This window comes from Poecilia formosa, unplaced genomic scaffold, assembly GCF_000485575.1.
Source record: "Poecilia formosa unplaced genomic scaffold, Poecilia_formosa-5.1.2 Scaffold2, whole genome shotgun sequence".
Classification (NCBI taxonomy): Eukaryota; Metazoa; Chordata; class Actinopteri; order Cyprinodontiformes; family Poeciliidae; genus Poecilia; species Poecilia formosa.
In genome coordinates this window covers 2,420,981-2,441,318 of record NW_006799941.1, presented here as the reverse complement: position 1 = coordinate 2,441,318, position 20,338 = coordinate 2,420,981, and the positions used below count along the sequence as shown (strand labels likewise).

At 36.9% G+C, this 20,338-nt stretch overlaps 1 protein-coding gene across 3 annotated transcripts in view; it reads right to left on the bottom strand.

The window, feature by feature from the left end:
- The window catches only part of atg7 (ATG7 autophagy related 7 homolog (S. cerevisiae)), a 36,652-nt gene that overhangs the window by 4,059 nt on the left and 12,255 nt on the right, over positions 1-20,338 (bottom strand). For all 3 annotated transcript variants that reach the window (XM_016670419.1, XM_016670417.1, XM_016670425.1), the window contains exons 12-17: positions 20,082-20,240; positions 16,058-16,252; positions 13,746-13,991; positions 11,996-12,111; positions 7,715-7,790; positions 437-517 (exon numbers count right to left, since the gene is read on the bottom strand). In XM_016670419.1, the coding sequence (XP_016525905.1) occupies positions 437-517; positions 7,715-7,790; positions 11,996-12,111; positions 13,746-13,991; positions 16,058-16,252; positions 20,082-20,240 (873 nt within the window). The remainder of the gene's footprint in view (positions 1-436; positions 518-7,714; positions 7,791-11,995; positions 12,112-13,745; positions 13,992-16,057; positions 16,253-20,081; positions 20,241-20,338) is intronic.

The following is a 20,338-nucleotide window of genomic DNA, read 5'->3' as shown; positions in this document are numbered from 1 at the left end:
ACTATCTGTAGTCTTCTACAACCCATCTACACACATTCACTCCTACACACTCACAAATACACACACAGCAGTGGTGGGAGCGTACGACACTTTCTGACATCAGTGAGCAACTGCTGCCTGATTGTTACCAGATGGTTTTACCAGCTTTCCTGTGTGCGTCTCTTTAGTATTCCTCAAGGAACAACATTTCAACACAGCTACACTGACTTAACAATGTGGAAACGGGAGAGCTGGGAATCCCCTCCAATTTTTGCTACGACTGCAATTTGTGTTTCGAAACAGTGTCGTCCCATAGTAACAAAATGTGACCTGATAAAAATATCAGGATCTTTGCATCTACAATTCAGTTGTTGTTGTTTTTTTTTCCAAAACTAAGCCACATTTAATAACCTTACAATTTGAGCAACAGAAGAAAAATCCCAACAGTGCCACTTACAACGGGTGAGCAGGCAGTGCATTTGTCGAAGGCCAGGCTGGCAGGCAGCACGTTGTCAAACCTGGACAGAAAGCCTCGGATCTGTAGAATAGGGGGGGGAAAACACACACAGTCAAGTCATCTAAACGAGGCACATGGGATAAATGTGAGAAAAATTAAGTTTTGGATGATAAGCTAAAAAAAGTAATAAATGTTCGAATCTGGGAATAACACCCCCCTCCTTATATTTCTTACAATTAAAATAAAGCAATGATACAATGAAGTGAAAACAGACTTGATATAAAAACTTTGAGAATGTGTTTTTTGTGTTTTACAGCAAGGAAGAGAGCTCCCTCTGGTGGCGGAAAGATAAGTAGCAGCAGTCTTTTTAGTGTACTATTTTCTATAATCTTTTTTCACATAATTTGTATCTTTTTTACACTGCAAAGCATAGCAGCTTCCAATGGTGTAAATGTAATTCACAAAAATGAGAAGAGATTAAATACTTTTATTACAAACAATTAAAACCAATCTCTTCTGCGCTGTAAATCGACCAGTTTAATCGAGTTAGCATAGTAAGCGTCAGGAGCCTTTGAGCATAACTGGTTGTATTTGTTTGGAATGGGATCTTCATACATCTGACAGTCTGACAAAATGTCAAAATTACAATTACTTTTGTCTCTACTGAAATTAAAGTTTTGCGTTCTTAATGTGATAAGTTTTGAAAAAAACAAAACAAAAAACAAACATTTATAGCAATCAAAGAACAAAAATACAAGACAATTCAAGTGGAGTGTGGACAACAGTTAGTAAATGTTTTTTTTTTTGTTCTATACATGGATTTTTATGATGAATTGGTAAAAAAAAGAATTTGGAATCCCATCCTCGTCGCCAATTGTTATGTTTGGAAGCCAGGACGAGGTAAAAGCTGAAGTAGACAAAGAACTCTTAACAGCGTTTATTCAGAACTCGCTCAGCAGTACAGTAACATCAGGTCATCCTCTCCGCCATCTTATCTCTTCTTCTAGTGGTAGACACAACATTATTGTGTTAACTTTTCTCTACTATGAGCTTGGCTGGAGACTGCAGCTGTAAGGAGGAGCTGTAGTTAAATAGGTGGCGCCATTTCAAGGTAAATGCAACTGTGGACTAAAAATAACACAATGGATGTGGAACAGCGATGAACAGTCTAGTCAAAGTTCCTATTTAAATACATATGAAGTGCTGTTGCATGATTTTACCCCTCAAATCTGACTGCAATAAAATAGTTCTGGAGATCAGGTCAAAATTCCTCCAGGATAACATAAAAGATGCATTTCCAGTTGCTGCTTGGCGACAGAAACAGATGTCAAAGACAGACTTTGGCCTGGAAGGACAAATTGCTACTGTAGAATGGCTTATTCAGGTTATCTCTGCCTAATAATAAGATACACCAATAACTTTTATTAAAACAGTATATAAAGATAGACCAATGCATGTACGCATATTTTGATCTTGGAGTATTTATATTATGCTTTTTAAATATCAAAGACATAACCTACACATTCTGCTTCTCTGCTGTAAATATGTCTGAGCCTGCTTCTCTTTTCTGCTTTCCTTTCCTTCTTGTCTAAGCAAATGCTGCTAAGCATGCAGCAATCATGAAATTCAAGGACGACAAAAAGAAAAAAAAAATAACAAGAATCCAAATCAAACAGAAGAATGAAAAATGTTCAAACTGTTTAAATGAGAGACTGTATGAAGTCCAATTTATCCCCCTTTGAATCCACTAATGGAGAAAATTCTATTCAACTGAACTGAAGTGAATAATATTAGGAGGTACAACTTAAAATCTGTGCTATCTGTGCCAGTATTATACTGGTGATTATCACTGGTATGATACATAAAGAAGAAACATCAGGTTATCACATTTGAACAACAGTCTCCTTCTTGAATTTTTTTTAATTATTATTAATTTCTTGCCCTTTGCATCTATTCATTTCTAGTCATTTGTATTGCAAAGGCATATTCAGTGACAATTAGCAATGACAAAAAAAAGATTGTAGGACTGTCAATTTGACTGCAATAACAGTCACTGAATCCAGTATTAATGTAAGAGGCGAGCTCGCAGAGCAAACAAGTCCATAAATGATGAAAGGGTGAGCGGACAAGTGAGTCAGAGTGATGGGTGGGTGGGATAAGAATCAAAATATGTAAACCTGCAGAGCCTTCACAGATACTGGACACACATCCACTGCATGACGGAAGGTGGAGTACAGACACCTGGCTACTCTGCTATAATCTGTCTAAAAAGGTCAAAGCAGTAGGAATGTTTTGGTAAAGCAGGCTTCAGCATACTTATAAGTTATAAGTTTGAATTTGAACTTGTTCCACTTATGCATAACGTATTAAAAGATGTTCCATGAGATGTTCAGAGCTTAGAAAGTTTTAGAAGCTGACCCTATGTTCAGTGTCATCTCTGGTTAGAGTGATGCGTTCCTCGTTCTTCATTATGCTGCTTATTCTCCAACAAACATCTGAGATCTTCACAGAACAGCCGGATAAAACATAGACTAAACTGGAGACATTCACTAATCAGATTACTTTTAGGGTCATTTATTGCACTGGATTGTACTGTAAAATGTTAAAAGTTTTTTTTATTTAAAAACCTTCTTCACAAAATATGCTACTTTGCCTTGGTCTATGACATAGAATCATAATAATCCCTTGAAGTTTGAGGTTATATCTTTATAATATGCAGGGTTTCCCTCAATGTATTATAAGCCTGGCGGGCCACCAGGCTTTACTTGTGCCCCCACCAGGCTAAGCAAGGCTTTATAGTTGGTGTTCAGATATTAGTCTCCCAGTCTGTCAATAACACGTAATTAATTATCAAATGGTATTTTCAAATTTCCTGTTAACTTTATATTTTTTAACTCAAAAACACGACGGACCACTGGATGAATGACTGCCCTAGCACCCAACCACCGGGCTTAGCAAGTTTTCTGGGGGAAACCTTGATATGCAAAAAAGTTCAAAAGGTATGAATAATTTAGCAAGATGCTATAATAACTAAGGCATTTGGGGACAGAAATGCCTTATTTACATAGTTCATAAAACATAAATTTAAAGAAAAATTTGGATTTCTACCTTTTTATCAATATAAAAAATATTCAATTAAGGAAACTAGACAAAAACATTGATTAGTAATTAACCTCAATTACTAGTGTGGGAGCGACAGACATTGAGAGTTAAACTACATTTTTAATCAGTTCTGTTCATCAGCTGGGAGAGATTCAACTCTCCCAGCTAACTAAGCATTAGCTTGCAGATAATTAATTGTCTTACTACTGAGAATGGCTTTCTCAGCTCCAATCAGATTTAATCTGCTTTCTTTAAACATATTTTCAGTTAAATTATTTTTGCCCGTCTGTCTGATTTAAATATTGTGGAGTAGCAGTTACTGGACAGGTATCATGATTCAGAAATCACATTTCCAGTAGATATGAAGTCCTGATTGAACAAAACAGCACAAAACTGGGATATTACTTTCCTCATACGTTACAAACGACACATTTATTGGGGCTCCGTCTGTTTTTTAAGCCCATTTCTTAACAGCTTTCTCGCTTATCAGAAAAAGCGAGAAAGCTTTTCCCCCGCATGGGAAGCAATATTCATGATGAAAAACAAAATTTGAAAGTAAGTTGCAGTTGCTAAAAAGTTACCTTTTACTTAAATAAGCTCTAAACTACCGGTGGCAAAAAAAATGATAAGCTGTAAAAGGAAAACTGAACAAAAAATATTTGAGATAAACAGCGTTTAATTTCTAAAACCGCCACAAGCTGTCACTGTGGCACCACAGAAAAAAAGAATAAACGGCCTCAGTCTGAATATTCACCGTTTGTCAGGCTTAATACATATTCTAATATTCAAGGATTACTCAGCGACGCTCCCAGGCATATTTTTTTTGGCACCTCTTCTTTTTGATAATAATCATCTCTATCTGCACACACATAGACAGTCACATTTGCAAGCCACTTTCCTTTGGGTTATTTGGCAGAAAAACCCTGAGCAGCAAAGGTGTCAAAGCAAATGGCAGGGATTGATATTCCCAGGATGATGAATAATGATGATGATACAAATGGAGGTGGTGAGACGCAGCACTCAGTTAGCCAAGAACATAGTTTGGATGGCACCAAATCATCCAATCTCCATATTTAGTGGCTCAGTATTGAGTATTTAATTATGATTTCAGCCAATTTTCAAGCTCCTTCTAATTAATAAGAGAGCTATTAGTTTGTTTTGTTTAACTATGTATTGTTTTAAGACTAAATCTGAAATAAAAACTGTCTGATAAGAACCAATTTAAATTATTGTGTATTTAAAATTAAACTCACGTTGAGTTTTAACACTGGAAACACAAAATAAAAGCCACCAAGTTTATAACATATCTGAACAAACCGGAGGGAAATAAGAGCATGTGTGTGTATATTCTGTCTGACAAGCACAGTCACTCTAAATGTCCTTCTCTTGATCTTCAATCTCGTTCATTAAGAGCGCCACCTCAACAGCCATCAATATGTATGAAACTAAATCAATATCGACACTCTCGTGCTAGAAAGAGGGAAAAATTTTGGTATTAGAGCCAAGGTTGAAGCAAAGACTTGACAATAATACAAACCAAGTTTAGAAGTAGTTTTTACTTCAAAATCCTCTCCTGGCTCAGACTCGGAGACACAATGGCTAACCATATGAAGGACAAACTGTGTTCAGATAAACCTCAGCCTGCAGGAACTCTTGTAAATTCAGGTGATGTACATTAAATCCTTACTCGCGCCCTTTAGATATTAGTGATTGTAAATGATGATGTTCAATTATTGCCAATATAGCAAGGCTGCCATTGGAAAGGCTTTTCTCTCCTAAAAGAACAGCATCATTCAGACTTACAACATTGCACAGTTGAAATAAAATAAAATAAAATAAAACACGAGACAAGACAAAATGAGTTCTGTAACATTTTTGAAAAATAATTTGAAGACATGAGCACAAAGACTCATTTCTTCAAATTTGGTGGTTTGGGCTCATTTTACAGTAGTTACATAAAATACTGAATCACAGTCTCAGCACAATTTTCAAGTGTATTATATGACAACTACAAAAATACTGCCAGGATGCAACATTTGGTTAATAAAAAAAGGTATTTTTATAAGAGGCATTTATAAGAGGTGTTTTTTGTGATTTGTTTGCTTTTTTTAGTTAATCTCATGAATAAACATATGTATGAAAAGTACGACAGTAAAAGGACTAAGTATTGGAAATAGCATATTTTATCAAGTCTTATTTTGATTTAGTAAATTTTTAACCATGATGTAACTTTAATTTGGCACATTGACAGATACTTAAGATTTTCATTAAAAAACAAGTAATGATAATAAAAATAATGCTTTTTTTTGCACCTTTCAGGACACAAAAGGACATATTATAAGACAAAAAAAATCTATTCCTGAATATACTGAAAAACTATTTTATAGAAAAAAAACAAAACAAAACAAAGATTACCAAAAAAAAAAAAAGCCTAATGGGAACAGATGAGCTTTCAGCTGTGATTTGAAAGTAGGGAGAGTAAATTTTGTGAATGTCTGAAGGTTTCAGAGTTGGGGAGCAGATAAAGAAAAGGTTCTGCTCCCCGCGGTGCGAAGCCTAAGTAGCTTTAGATGTGGCGCCGAAGGCTGTACATCATAGTAAAATCTCTTTCACTGTGAGTAAATGGGCTTCCATGTCTTAATCATGGTGGCTTTGAGGCACCAGGAGTCGGCTCATTAATGATCTCGAGTCGTGTTTGATCTTTCCATTTATAACATTTTAACTAACCATTGAAACGATCCAACACAAAGTTGTGTCCATTGTGAGGAGCGAAAGATGTTAAAATATAATGAGGGTCGGCAAATGTGAGTGTGCTAATGAGTACCACGTTGAAACACGCTGCTTTAATTAAGATGTTATGTTAAGGGAAATATGCTGTTTCAACTGAACAGAGCAAGTTTCACCACCATTCAGTCTCTCGTTTTATTCAGTGCAGATTAAAGCTTTTTCATTTGAAAACGTAACAAGATAATTGCTTCTTATTTTAAACACACTGATATATATGTATGTCACGCAAACAGGTCAAAACTTCATAAATATAAATTATTTCTAAAATAAAGTCTGTTTTAATTTTTTAATTGAGCATTTTTGACTTCTTCAACAACATCTATACACATTCATATCAGGTGTGCATTTTTCATCTTAATTTTGGCCCTTTGATGATGCATTCGAACAGCTGCTTTATTCAGCTGTTTGAACCGGTATTTCAAAGTCATATACAGGTTAATATGACTTTGAAATACGTTGCACAACTTCACAGATTTTATAATCAAGAACAAAAAGTTTGTCTCATTATTGTTAAACTCTCACTGTTGCATACACTTGTAGTGTGGCGTTTACAGACACTCATCATGGCCTTAAAATGTCAAATTCATTTTAGGTTGTTAGTGATTTGTTTACATTTTCATGGATTTGTTTGTTGTTGTTGTTGTTGTTGTTGTTGTTGTTGTTTTTAAAAGAGCTTTAATGGCTCTTCCAAGAAGAGTCAAATGCCCAGTTAGAAATATGTCAGAATCTTATTCACAGCTAAACACAGCATGTAAATTAGCATTGAACTAAATAATGATGTGGGTGTATATTTGCATTTGAGCTGCATTAAATGTTGGCCCTGTGTACATATACAGAAATCTGCAATATTTTAATGTATTGCCAAAGAACAATTGACATATATAATTAAAAGAAACAAAATGAATAACATTGACGCTTAGAATGAGTGAAAAAGTTTATTGCTACAGTTTTCAGCCGACGTTCAGGGATGCAAGTTCATGATGCGCGTACTTGTCTTCTTCAGCAAACTTGTTCAAATAATTAATTTGAGTCGCTCTTGGTTTATTCAGTTTTTACAGTATCTTAATACATTTCCAGCATTTCTTAAATTCTGTATCTGCAGTTTATTTAAAACTGTGACATGTTCTTGTATTTTGGATCTTACTGTACATTCTCCATTTTATCTGAACTATTGTTGCCATTATTTCTGTGCATCTTTGTGGTTTCCATTTGCATGCCACTTTGCTGCTGGATTTACCCACACAGGGACAAATAAACGATTTTATTATGTTATTCCACTTTTACACCTTGTCTAATTAAGGATATTGTACATGTGTCCATCCTGTTCAAAGTAGAGCTCTCTCTTAGTAACAAAGTGGATGAGTGTGAGTGGGTTTGTGCGTCTCTAACCTGATGAGGCACAAGACCGAGAGACGTGGGAGGCTCGTTCATTCTGTCGTCACTGCTGCTGGCCACTGCATAGCCCCTAAAAATAGAAAATACCCTCAGTAAGCTTATGTGTTTTCATAAATCTTAAACTTTCCCTGAAATAAAGCTTAAAAACACTCAATAAACTCTGAGTAACAGAAAATCATTGAGCTCAGAAACTCCAATGGCTGTGGAAGAAAATTATGAAAACATAGAAGAATACTGAATGCATCGTTGATTTCACAAAACCATTGTCTAAATCGTGAGCTTAATCCATTCAAATTCAACTTCAAATATTTAAATGACAGTTCAAAAGTAAAGCAATACACTTTTAAGTGAAGGGATTTCAAAGAAATAAATAAAAAACAGTATTATTTGTAACAGATCTTTGAGACAATTTTCAAACAACTGCTTTCAGAGTTATGTTTGTTTTTTTGTTTGTTTTACAAAGAAAGTCAGATCCAGTGACCAAACATTTGTGTTTTCATATTTACAAACTTCTAAATAAAACTGAACTTTTGAAAAGGCAAAGCAAACGTCTGTGTGTCAGTCGTCCATGAAGATGAGCTATAAGCTGCAAGCAGGGTGCCCTATATAATCCATTACCTGTTTGTTGTTTTTGATTTTTTTTTTTTTTTTTAAATCATGTTGCCCAGTGACCTTGTCGCAATGCAGCGGGGCCCCCTACTGCTCCCAGCCACCAGAAAGGGATATAAAATATTAGTTTTTGGCTGAAATATTTGATTTTGAACAATCCATCAGAACATAAATTAAAAAAGTACACACACAATTGAAACCAGATGTTTACATACACTGTATAAAAATGTCACTGTTAACATAAAATATTACTAACAAATTTTGCTAAATGCCAGGCTTTGCTTATGTTCATCAAAATCAGAAATTTACATACACTAAGTTAACTTTTTAAAAATTTGGTAAGTCTCAGATGATGACGCCATTAAGCATTTGATTGGTTAATTCACAGAGTTTTAGTTAAATGGAGGCCCACTCATGGCTGTATCTTAAGGCAACACCACAAACACACTGCTTCCTTGTGTGACATGAGAAATCAGCAAAAAAAAAAAAATCAAGAAGAGAAATGTGAGCCTCCACAAGTCTGGTTGATCTTTAGGTGCAATTTCAAGATGTGCAAATCAAAATCCAGAACAAAAGCAAAAACAGATTGTCAAGATGCCGTCAGAAGCCTTTAAAAGAGTGTCAGTCTGCAAAGTGACAAAAAACCCACACTGGAAGCCCACTCAGCAAGGAAGAAGCTTTTACTCAGAAAGCAACATAGAAAGAAAGCTTGATTACCGTTTGGAAATGCGCTGCAGTAAAAAGAGATACATTTTGAAGAAAGTAAACTTGAAGTGCTTGAAGCTTACAAGCCTAAGAACATCACCTCAGAGCCCCTTCTTCATTGTCAAGTCTCTAGCCGGTTAATATCAGGTCCAGTTCTAGCCAAGATGGGTGTGTTTCCATTGGCCTTGTGTTCCTCACTAAGTGGGCGTGAACGTGGGCAGGAACAACGTGGGGGAAGCGTCTGCGTGTCGTGAATGCGTTCTGTGTCCAGTTGACTATGTAGGCATCCTTCCACCACAACTGATATAATCCAACACTTACGGTCTAGTTGCAGATCTAAAGTGGTGGTTGAGATGCTGCTGTTGAAGTAAATCAACAATGCTATATGCTGACAATCATACGACTTGTGAGCAATACCCAGAGTTTGGCTTGTACCACCCCAAAGGGGGTTCTAAAAAACACTCAGCATCTCCAAATATATACAAATCTGGCCGGGCTGATTGGGGAAGATCCAAGCCACACCCATGGAGAAGGAGCTGTGAAGAATGAGATTTCAAATCAATATTGTGGGTTTCTTTTTTTTTTTTTTTTGCTTTGATAGGAACTGGTGTACTTCAAAAAATAGAAGGGATCATAAAAGAAGAGCATTGTGTGGACTAAAAAGAAATTCTCCTATGTAAACTGTACGTAAACTTTGAAAAATGCAAGAAAAAAACCTAAAAGTAAGGTTATGTTTCTTTTCAGTCAATTTATGTAAACATCTGGTTTTAACTGTATGGGTGTTCCTCTTTCAGCCCGACATGCTTTTCCATGGTAGCTTTTTGCACTTCTGAGATGTTGGCCAAATACAAAGCAACACATAATTCAAACTTGGCATGAGCACAAAAAGACACTGAGCTTATTTGTGCTTTCAGATCTCAAATGCAGACAGAAGGAACACTTGAGCTTTTGTATGAGCTCCATGACTACGAGTAAACCTAACCAGTTTGAAAAAAAACTTTTCTTCATGCGAACAACAATTATCAACATTTCACATTTCACACTGAGTTGACAGTGGTTTTACAAAGTCAGTGTCTGTCAAACTGCTTGAATACCTACGTGCCAATTATGTGCGTCTCGGAACTGAGAAATAAATATGCGCTATTGGGGACTTCTGGGGATAAAAGCACAAAATGAGCGGGTTAAAACGCAACAAAAAGAACATGCATTGAGTGCCAACTTAAAAGAAGTAGATCTTATTGGGAAGACTGAAGCAAGACACCCCTAACAGCAAAGACAGCACAAGAAAACTCATTCTGGTCTTTGCTCTTGAAGCTTTTCATTCTAGAAGGAAAGAGCAGCTGCATAACTGCATACTGTATTTCAAAACACTCTAAGATAAAATAGCCATCCCCTCAGGCCCAGCAAGTGGCCTCTTTAGCACAAACACACACTTGCACAACTCTATTCTTTTACAGAGACACACCAGTGCACATGACTACACACTCGATAGGCAGGAAAGCATCTCCTTCAACGTTTTGCAAAAACGACGAACTAGGTGCAGAAAATATCAAGCAACCACAGATCACAAAGAGAACTTAAGAGTTCACTGAACCTTGGTGTCAAAAGGGGGCAAAAAATGTAAAACAGTAGTGACACAAAATGACTGCAGCGCAGTAAAACATCAACTGTAGCGCTCCTCCATCAATAAGACAACGTCATCAAAGTTCACTTCAAATTCAAACGGCTGCTGGTGCTAAGGGCTGCTTCCTCGGGCAGTAATCTGTGCAATTCCTTGAAAAGTGCGTCATTCACCTCACATTCAGATGTAAAGGATATTAGAAGCAAAAGAACAGATTCTTATTTCTCTGTATCATGGTGTTTAGTGAGAAGATGGAAGAAAAATGCATCCCTCAAATGGGAAGAATGGGATGAAAACCCTCAAGTGAAATTACTGATTTGCTTCATGAATAGAAACAAGAGTAGCCATCTGGGAGCTTCCCAAAGGACAGCTCAGTGAGAGGGTGATCGACCGCTTGATGACAGCATATCAGGACATCATTGACCTGTATCAGGACATCATTGACCTGCACTACAAAGCAGGTTTAATGGCTTACTAAGGAGAAGCTTTGGATGCTGTAGATTTTCTGTATCACAAAGCTGCAGCATAAACTGTTTCGGTCCATCACTGTATACAGCAGGGCAGACTTTGATATAAGATAAAAACCATAAGAAACATAAATATATTGATCATTTCATTTACAAAGACTTGAGAGATATTTACACAAAGCCTTAAACAAAATCAAATAACCCAAAAATAAATGTAACCTGATGAACATTATGAGCCAATGTTTATTCTTCTTTGAAGTCTAAATCTGAACCGCAACAGATTTATTTCTGATTTACACAAATGAGGGCACGAGAACCTGAAACACACAAAGCTGATTGGCTCTAACCACGAACAGCAAGTCAAATTCTGAGAAGTTTTTTGTTTTATCAAAGCATTAAAAATGAGCACTGCCATGGGGCGACTGCAGCTCAGTGGGGAGAGTTGACTTTTTGCAATCAGAAGATTTTTGACTGGAGTTTAGTTTCTCCCTGTCACATGTTGATCTGCCCCTGAGAAAAAGACTTAATCCGAAGTCACCAATCTGTGTATCAGTGTGTAAATGTGTGCACATTAGAAAGTGCAACTAGGTGAAAGTGGCATAGTGTACAGCGCTTTAACTGCATTAACCATTTTTTTCTATCTGTAAACCAACACTATTATGATTTGATATGTATTTTTAGTTCAGAAAACACATATAAGGTCATATGAATGTATAACTAAATAGAGATAATCTTGTAATAATTTAAATTCTAGAATTTACTGATCATCTGTTTTGCGTATCGGCTGATGCTAAAGGTCATTTTTTTAACAAAAATATTTCCATTAGAGAACTAAGTGACCAAGTCACTCAGAATAATGTTGGGGACACGTACCCTTCACTGTGCTGCAGGATGGACACCATCAGCTCCACAGCCAAAGCTCCAGCGATCATGGCAAGGCCTGGTCTGCTGACGGTGCACTGCTGATCCAAGGTCCGATCCCTGGTCGACTATTCACAAAAAACAGAGAACGAAAACACTAACTCAATCATTTTAAATAAAGCCTGACACATTCAGTGAAATAACAGCACCAGTGGAAATGGCTTTTAAGTAGAAGAAAATCGCCTTTGCATGACGCTCATGTCTGAAAGTACCGAGGGCAAATTCAGGATCACAAGCTGTTGAGATGCATTGGCAGGCGCTGTTGCATTTCCATCTCAGTAGGCTTTTATTGATGCAACCGTGTTTTTGTAAGCGGCACCATTAGCTTGTCCCTCTCATTGACTGCAGGGTCATCTCTCCAGTCAATAGACGGAAAGATGAGCCATTAGTGTCTGCAAAAATTGCACTTTATCAAATAGTAATTGTGCTATAAACGCTGTTGATCAGCAACAGATGGAAAGGAAAACTTGTTAGAGTCCAGAGGCTCGTTTCATTTCCTTATGAAGGCTGATCGGTGTCACTGTAATGAGATATTTGTAATAACAGCCAGAAGTCTACAAAACAAAAGCGACTTGTATCAGCAATACATTATTAACATTTTTTTCCCTATTCATTCCCCAAAACTGAAACTCTTCTACATGTAAATTTCAGTGAAAGCAGCCTGTTGGCTCTAATTCTGATGATAATATTACTATAATCTGTGATTGGGGGGCGGTATTTGTAGAAGTCGAGGCAGAATAAAGCAGGTTTCTAGAAAATGGCTTTGACCTTTCATAACTGATGAACGCAGCTCAAACAATACTCACGTGAAAAGGTAATGAGGGAGGGTAAAAAAAAAAGACAAAAGGGTGAAAAATAAAGGCTGTCAGAGGACAAAAGCAGGATGTGGGTGATGGAAAAAGTAAGATTTTTCTGAAGTGTATAAGTTGAGTTAGGGCCACGTTATGCCAAAACGTTCGTAATAAATGTGTGATTTTTCTTTAAAGCAAGCGGAAACAATTAGATGGGCAAAAAGAAACTCTTATGTAGAAACTGCAAAAAATAATCAGCACTGAAACTAGTTATTGGACTGGATCAGTTTGGTTTAAAAATATTCAATCTGTCTTTTCTGCCCCCAGCAGATTTATAATAGAGTTGTAAAAATAAATAATTATAAATAATTCTCCTAAGTATGTTGCTGCTGGAATACAAAGGGTTATCAGAACGACTGCAATTGTGTTACTTATAACACATGAATGCACTTTGATCGAAATCATTTCACCAGAGCTCTGGCTGTTTGTTTAGGGTTAATGTCCTGCTGGAAGACAAACCTCCATCCAAGTTTTAAGCTTTATGCAGCTTCTAAAAGGCTTTCTTCTGGATTTTCCCTGGAATTATGTCATCTTGCTATAAAACCTGACCACCTCTCCTGGTGGTGGTCCAAGAAAACCACCGCCAGTTCATGCTGCAGTGATGCTGTTTGCATATTCAGGATGAAGCATGTAAACCAAACAATATCAGCAATACTGTTTGGAATATATGCCATTTTGGTTGTGTTGGTCTATCGCATAAAACTCTAACTAAATACATTGAAGTTTGTGGTTATTACATGACAACATGGGAAAAGATCCAAGAGGTGTGACCAGTTTTCCAAGACACCGTGTGCACTGCTGCAGAATGTGTTTTATGAGGTGGTTGTATGGATGTTAAGAGCTTTTCTCACGTCTCCTGGAGCGACAACATCATTGCAGAAGTAGCAGCCCAACTTGTGCCCTGGGATGTTGGAGAACAGAGAGGATCCTGGGACACCGGGTGCAGCTCCGGCCGGAGTGGAAGATGATGAGGAAGCAGAGGAACAGGAAGTAGAGGAGTCCGTAGCCGTGGGAACACTTTGACTGACGGGAGGTTTCTTTAGACCATGCCGCATTACAACGAACGTGTCGAAGCCCAAAGCAGCATTCACCACGAGCTGAGGAGAGAAAGATGATGATGTGGTTATTCAGAAGTCTTTTTTTCATTAAACACAAGAACATTTTACACAAATACCGTGTATTAGAATTTGAAAAAATAGATTAAAAAAAGCTTGTTTCTTATCTATTGAAAACCTTGTGAAAGTCAGGGAAGCATTTGAAAAAAGGATTAGTTGTGTTACTTTTTCTTTGACATATATTGTCCAAGTTGGTAAAAAAAAAAAGTTATTGATGACTTATATACATATGTTATTTCTGGCTTGTGTGAAAATTCAGTGCCTCATTTGATTTGAAGATGGATGTACTTGGTTGAATCTCTGAGGACAAATAAGCACAATCAAGTTCTGTACAGGCATAATAATAAAAAAATAAAAAAAAACATCTGATGACTAACAGATGATTCCTAGGAGGAGTGATAAGGGCAGCCAAACAGAGTCAACATAAATCAATGCATGACATGGCCTTTGGTTTTGCATAATTTCTAGGTAATGCTTCTAATATATTTATTTAATATTAGGAAAAAATTCCAATTTCTGCTCTAATCTGTGGTGCGTGGCGAAAATCAGATCCTTTATTCATCAGAACAATGCAGCTGACAGAGGACATCCTTTATTTCTACTATGACTGCCCACCGATCTGCAGCCTTCACATTTTAAATGTCCTTTTGTTTTCACTCTGCTGTTATGACAGTTCATAATGTCTTGGCCAAAGCTATGCAATAAGAAAAAAAAAAACAAAAAACAGATCAATTGTGTAAAAAGATATTGAAATAAATTTTTCTATTTAGTCATTTTCAATCTGCAGATATTTTAGTTTAAACCCGCACAAATTAAAAATTGAAGGCAACCAAAACAACTCTTTGATATAGTGGTCTCTAAGTTTAAGAAAGTCAGCTCTGTCAACTCTAAAGCTTTGCTTACTTCCAAATAATAACAAAAATAATAAATGGATGGTGGTGTGCATGGAATCAGTGACTCAGGACTCTTCTTCACCTCATTAGTTTACTTCTCTAACTTCAACTCAGTCTGTTAACTTCATGAATTTATCATTGCATGAATGCTTTCCGTTTCTGTGCTCTCCAATTTTGACTACAATAATCTGGTTTTTAGTGTCATCTAAAACACAAACACTAGAGAAAAGTAGCATATTAGTCAACTTAGTTAACATAAGCAATGCTTCATAATGTGCACTCCTCTAATATCAAGAGCTGATTTAAAAAAGCAGCCTCATCTCACAAAAGACCCAGTGACTGCTCAGCTGAGCCATCCATTAAAAAAAACTAATCAGCAAAGTAAACACTTCACTGTGCAGCAAAATAGGAGGAGCAACACAAGTTCCTGGCTGTATGCTCAATAGAACTGATTTATGATAGTAAATAATAATAATAGCAGTAATAGTAAATAATAGTAAGAGTCACACTTCGGTGTTAAGTAAATAAAAGCAAAATAATGACTGTCACGCAACAATTTCCTTTGTTCTTCTAAGATCTCTATCTATATACTGCAAGTAATGGTCACAAACCCTGATTAATTACTGCGTAACTTGATTATAGAAATGCTGCAACCAAACCAGGAAATTACAACGTTGCATTTCGCACAAATTAGAATAGGTTTATTGTCAATCCAAGGTAATTCACATAGGCGTTCACATGTATTTTTCATAGCATGTTCACAACAAGTGGTGTTTTATATTTTAAGAGCCATTGCTGACATACAGCCATTGTAAATTCTTATAGTAAAAGGCTTTCTATACTGTGTAATATGGAAAACCCTTCGTCAGACCTTTGTGCTGCAAACAGCTGTTTCCTGTGACAACGGTGGTGGAAGAGAGCCGCCCATCAAATGTACAATACGCACTAATGAGTTAAAAGTGGCCAAAAAGCCTCACAAAGCATTATGATAATTTGCTCAGTGTGCTCCACTGCAGGTGTCCACTTTGACGTTGCGTGTCATTATGTCAGTCATTGTGCGTATGTAAAATGAAAGTGAACTTTAATTGCTCCTGAACTTCAACCCGAAGCCACTGGTGTGAGTTCATTTCACATGCTGTACTGTTCCTTTCTTACCTTTCTCTTGCTGGCAGCTATAACAGTGGGCAGCCAGCGGCTCTCCCTTGTGTCCATGAGCAAAAACACCACATCGTGTTCTGAAATGAGCTTCTCCAGCTGCACCACATCTTTCTGGGCCTGGGAAAGCGTAGCCTGAGAGAAATTCACTGGGTGGCCAGGCATTGGGATGCTCATATTGTAGCCCTCGGCGCTCTGAAAGAGGAAATGAAAGTGGAGGCAACCTTATTAAGCCTTGGATGAAATGACTGCGTGTATAAACAGAGGCCAAGTACGTGATAGCCAACATTAGAGAGTGACTGGTCTGTGGAAATGAGCAGTGAAATAATAATTAGTGGCCTTGTTAGGTTTAGACATACAAGATGAAGTGAAGACTCCTTATAGCATGTCTGCGTGTAAATGCTAGTCTTGTCTTTGGCAAAGCAAGGCAAGGGAAGGAAGTTTTATTTCTATGGCATGTTTCAGTAACAAGTGCTTTAAATGATGAAAACATAAAACAATAATATTTTAAAAGGGATACATTGCAATGAAATAATAAAGTAAAGAAAAGTTAGTCTATGGAGTAAAATTTAAGTTTTAGTCCATAAAACGTAAAGCTCCTATTAACTAAGGCTAAAACCCAAAGAAAATGGATTTTTAACCCTAACCCTAAGCCACCATCAGGGGGCTTAGGAACAATCCAGGAACCACAGAGGTTCAAGTTTCTCATAAACTTGAGAACACCAGCATCACCATCCACAGCGGACTCAGGTTTATAATTCAACTGACCAACAATAAGGCAACCAAGAAACGGACTCTTATCCGAACCCAAAGCCTTCAACTGTGTGCTGGGATTATTTGATAATCCTGCCAAAATTGGCATTTCTGGGTGATATTTCTCATCTTTCAATTTAATATCATTGTTTAATATTTCTTAAATCTTCCAAATATTTCACAAGCAATGTCTTCTATTGTTGTAGCGACGCCTCCTTCTTGCCACAGTGGCCGCAAATATTTTTGCACCCATTTTTCAAACACGCTAGTTACAAACGCCAAAACAGCACTCACAATGTGGTTCCGCCTTAATAAATTGCATTATAGATGGTAAGTTAATACATTTGCATCTCCTCCTCCCAGTTTTGCACGTTCTGATTTTCTTGAAGGCACCTGTTATTTTGCTGATGCAATCCTGTTTGCGTGTTGTTTATTGATCATGTTTGCTATGAAGTTTGCAAACCGTTTAAAAATCAGGTTCTGTATAAAGATTAAAAGAAAACCACAATAAATTAAATCAAACATGTATCTAATTCTTTTTCATCGTCACTGTAGTTTTTCGTTGTATAATCAATCCACCTGGGGACAAAAGCATCTCAACTAAATCACTACAAGCCCAAATGGCATTGACACCAAATAAGACTGAATGTAAACATCTGACTTCAATTGTAAAAAGAAAAACCAAGAAATGTAGGAATAATGGCCTCCACTCAACAGCTACCTTTTAGAGTTAATTTTTTCATGTGGAAACGTCAGTGCGAGTAGTTTGGCAAATTAGAGCACTCCATAAAGCTTCAATAGTACCACCTACTGCTGTACTTTCAGCCCCCAGTGAACCCTTTCACTGCAATTATCCCTGAGTCTGTTTTTCAGACGTCTTCTGAGGCTTTGGCTTTTTTTTATAGTTTGATTGAAACTAAAAGTTAAAAGAAGTTCCTGCCAAAAGTCAAACAAAGTTGGTCAATTTAGCCCCACTTATTCTTTTTTGATTGCTGAAAATGTTTTCTTTTTATTACACACAAAGCTATATTTTTGACAACCGCAAGGACACAGGAAACCGTTTTAGCTTTTGATTACATGGTTTATCAAACAAAGTAAGAATTATTATGACAAAAAACCTAAGGCACACTAAAATATTCATAAAACCATTTATTGTTTTTTAACCGCGTTATATTCCACATATTTTTGTTATTTTAGACGTGACGATAGGCAATCCACTGTGTTGCTGCAACCAGGAGCAATGCTTCAAATTGTTTATTCTATATTTGTGATTTATTCAAATAAACACCTAAAACATTTCAACCTCTAAACAAAAAATTGATTTTTTTGAGGATTTTTAGCCACTTCTGAAAATTGTGAGTTAAATAAGCCTTGTTATCTATTTTTTCTTGCTCACTCATTTCTCCAAAATGTTTAGAAAAAAGACACATCATTGACTGTTAGGTTGTCTTGTACAAGTCAACAGTTTTGACTGGAAATAAAATCCCAGAGAGAAAAGCCAAGTCGCTGCTTGTTCATTCCGAACTCTGAACTACTACGTCTGGATTCGTCACCATGAAAGAATTGGAAATGTCAAGAGTAATTTCAAATGAAAAACAGAAAAGGGCAAGGATGAGGTGAGATATTTTAATAAAAAGAGCAGCTTTTACTGAATCAGTAGATTTTCCAGGCTTCTCTTAGCACACTTCAAGAGTAGGAGCTGCTAACAAAGTGTTACATTTACATTTAACTTTGACGCAAGTGTTGCTAAGCAGTCAGGTGGTGAGTTCACACTGTACAGATAGTAATCACATTCCAATAACCCCAATAAATATCGCCAGCTTGCAGGCAAGATAGAAAATGAAAATGAAATTCCAGTGTGGAAAACGCTTATAGCGAAGACTTTATGATGACTGAATATTACAGGATTTCTCCATCAACCAAACCACAAAATACTGGCAACTCCACCAGCTATCCCGACATTTTTTCACCATAGTCAAAATATAAAACCTGCTGCTCCCTTCGACACCAAGACCTTTTCTGATCCAGATTTTCTCACTTCAATTACTGGAGTTCTGTGCCTTCAGCACCTGATGCTCCCGTAGTTGTAGAAAAACAACCCGATGGAAAAAAAAAAAAAAACGAAAAGGAAAGAAGAAACCCTTAATAAAAAGGGAACACATGGATTCAGCTGATGTGCCTGCAAACAGGCAGAGTTCTGTCCTTCCTATTCTTTTGCCCAGAAGTAGAGGAAAAAAAGAAAATTAAAAAAAGGACAGAGACAAAGGCTTGGAAATAGACATGATGGGGCGACACCTGCTTGCGTGTGCATTTTACAAAGCACATCACAGGTGACATTATTATCTCAGACCACTGTATCTCATTACTGGCAAAAACAATCGTGACAGTCGTGACTGCAATACAAACGAGCTGCAGGCCAGAGTTCAGCATAATTTCAGACAATCTGTAGACGGATGACGAGACATTCAAATTTGGGAAGATTAAAAACTCAAAGATGATTTTACTTAAAACATTGAGTCTGAATTCACAAAATTAAGAGAATGACAACATTCTTATCTAAACAGATTTTCAGAGTTTTGCTTAATAATCAGAGTATCTAATATCAGAAAAAATACAGCTAATGTTAGGTAATTGACCTACATGTGGTGTTTATGGCTCGTATGCATTAAATTATTTCAGCCACGTGTCAGAAGAACACACAAGAACATTTCTGAGGCCAGATAATATATATTACATAATAACAGACAATGGGGCATTAGCCGCCTCATTAGGAACAGTTTACAATCAGCAAAACTTGTAAAATGCACACAGGTGTACAGAGATAATTAAAAATGATAAATATGCACACGGTCCACGCAATTCCAAGAGGCTTAATAATGAGTGAGCTCTATCGCACCCAATCTGAGCCAGTCTTTGAGTTATTGGCTGCCTTTTCATTTGCTAATCCAACCAAAATCTCTCCCTCAGTGGAGCCAGTCATTAATTACTAAAGTAATGAAACCGGTCCATTAATATGCAGATAAAACGGCTTCTCATTTTCTCCTCATTTTGGACACTTTAGATATGACCGTTCAATAAGGGAGAACTTTAAATTACTACACTATCCAATAATTTGCTCTACGCAACGGAGCCTTTTGTAGAACGAGGCTAAAAAAAAAAGACTTATAATTACTAAAATTAGGAGATGACAAATATTTCCATTTGTTTAAAGATTTTACAAACGCTTGTATAGTATAGTAGGACATAACCCAGACATTACTGTTTGACTCACCACACCCGGAAAGATTTTAGTAAGGCGGTCAACAGCTGCTGTAGCTTTTGATTTCCCTCCTCCGAGGCAGTCTTCGAACTCATACAGTGGCTGTCGAACCGGATTGGAGTACGAGATCTTGGCGTTGTCAACAAACGTGATGTGTCGGACTCCCCAGCCCTAGAGAAGGACAGAGACACACAGTTCATCCTTTAACTACATCAGAAAACAGGACTTTCTGTCAGGCTTCAGTGAACGTTAGACGTGCAGAACATTTC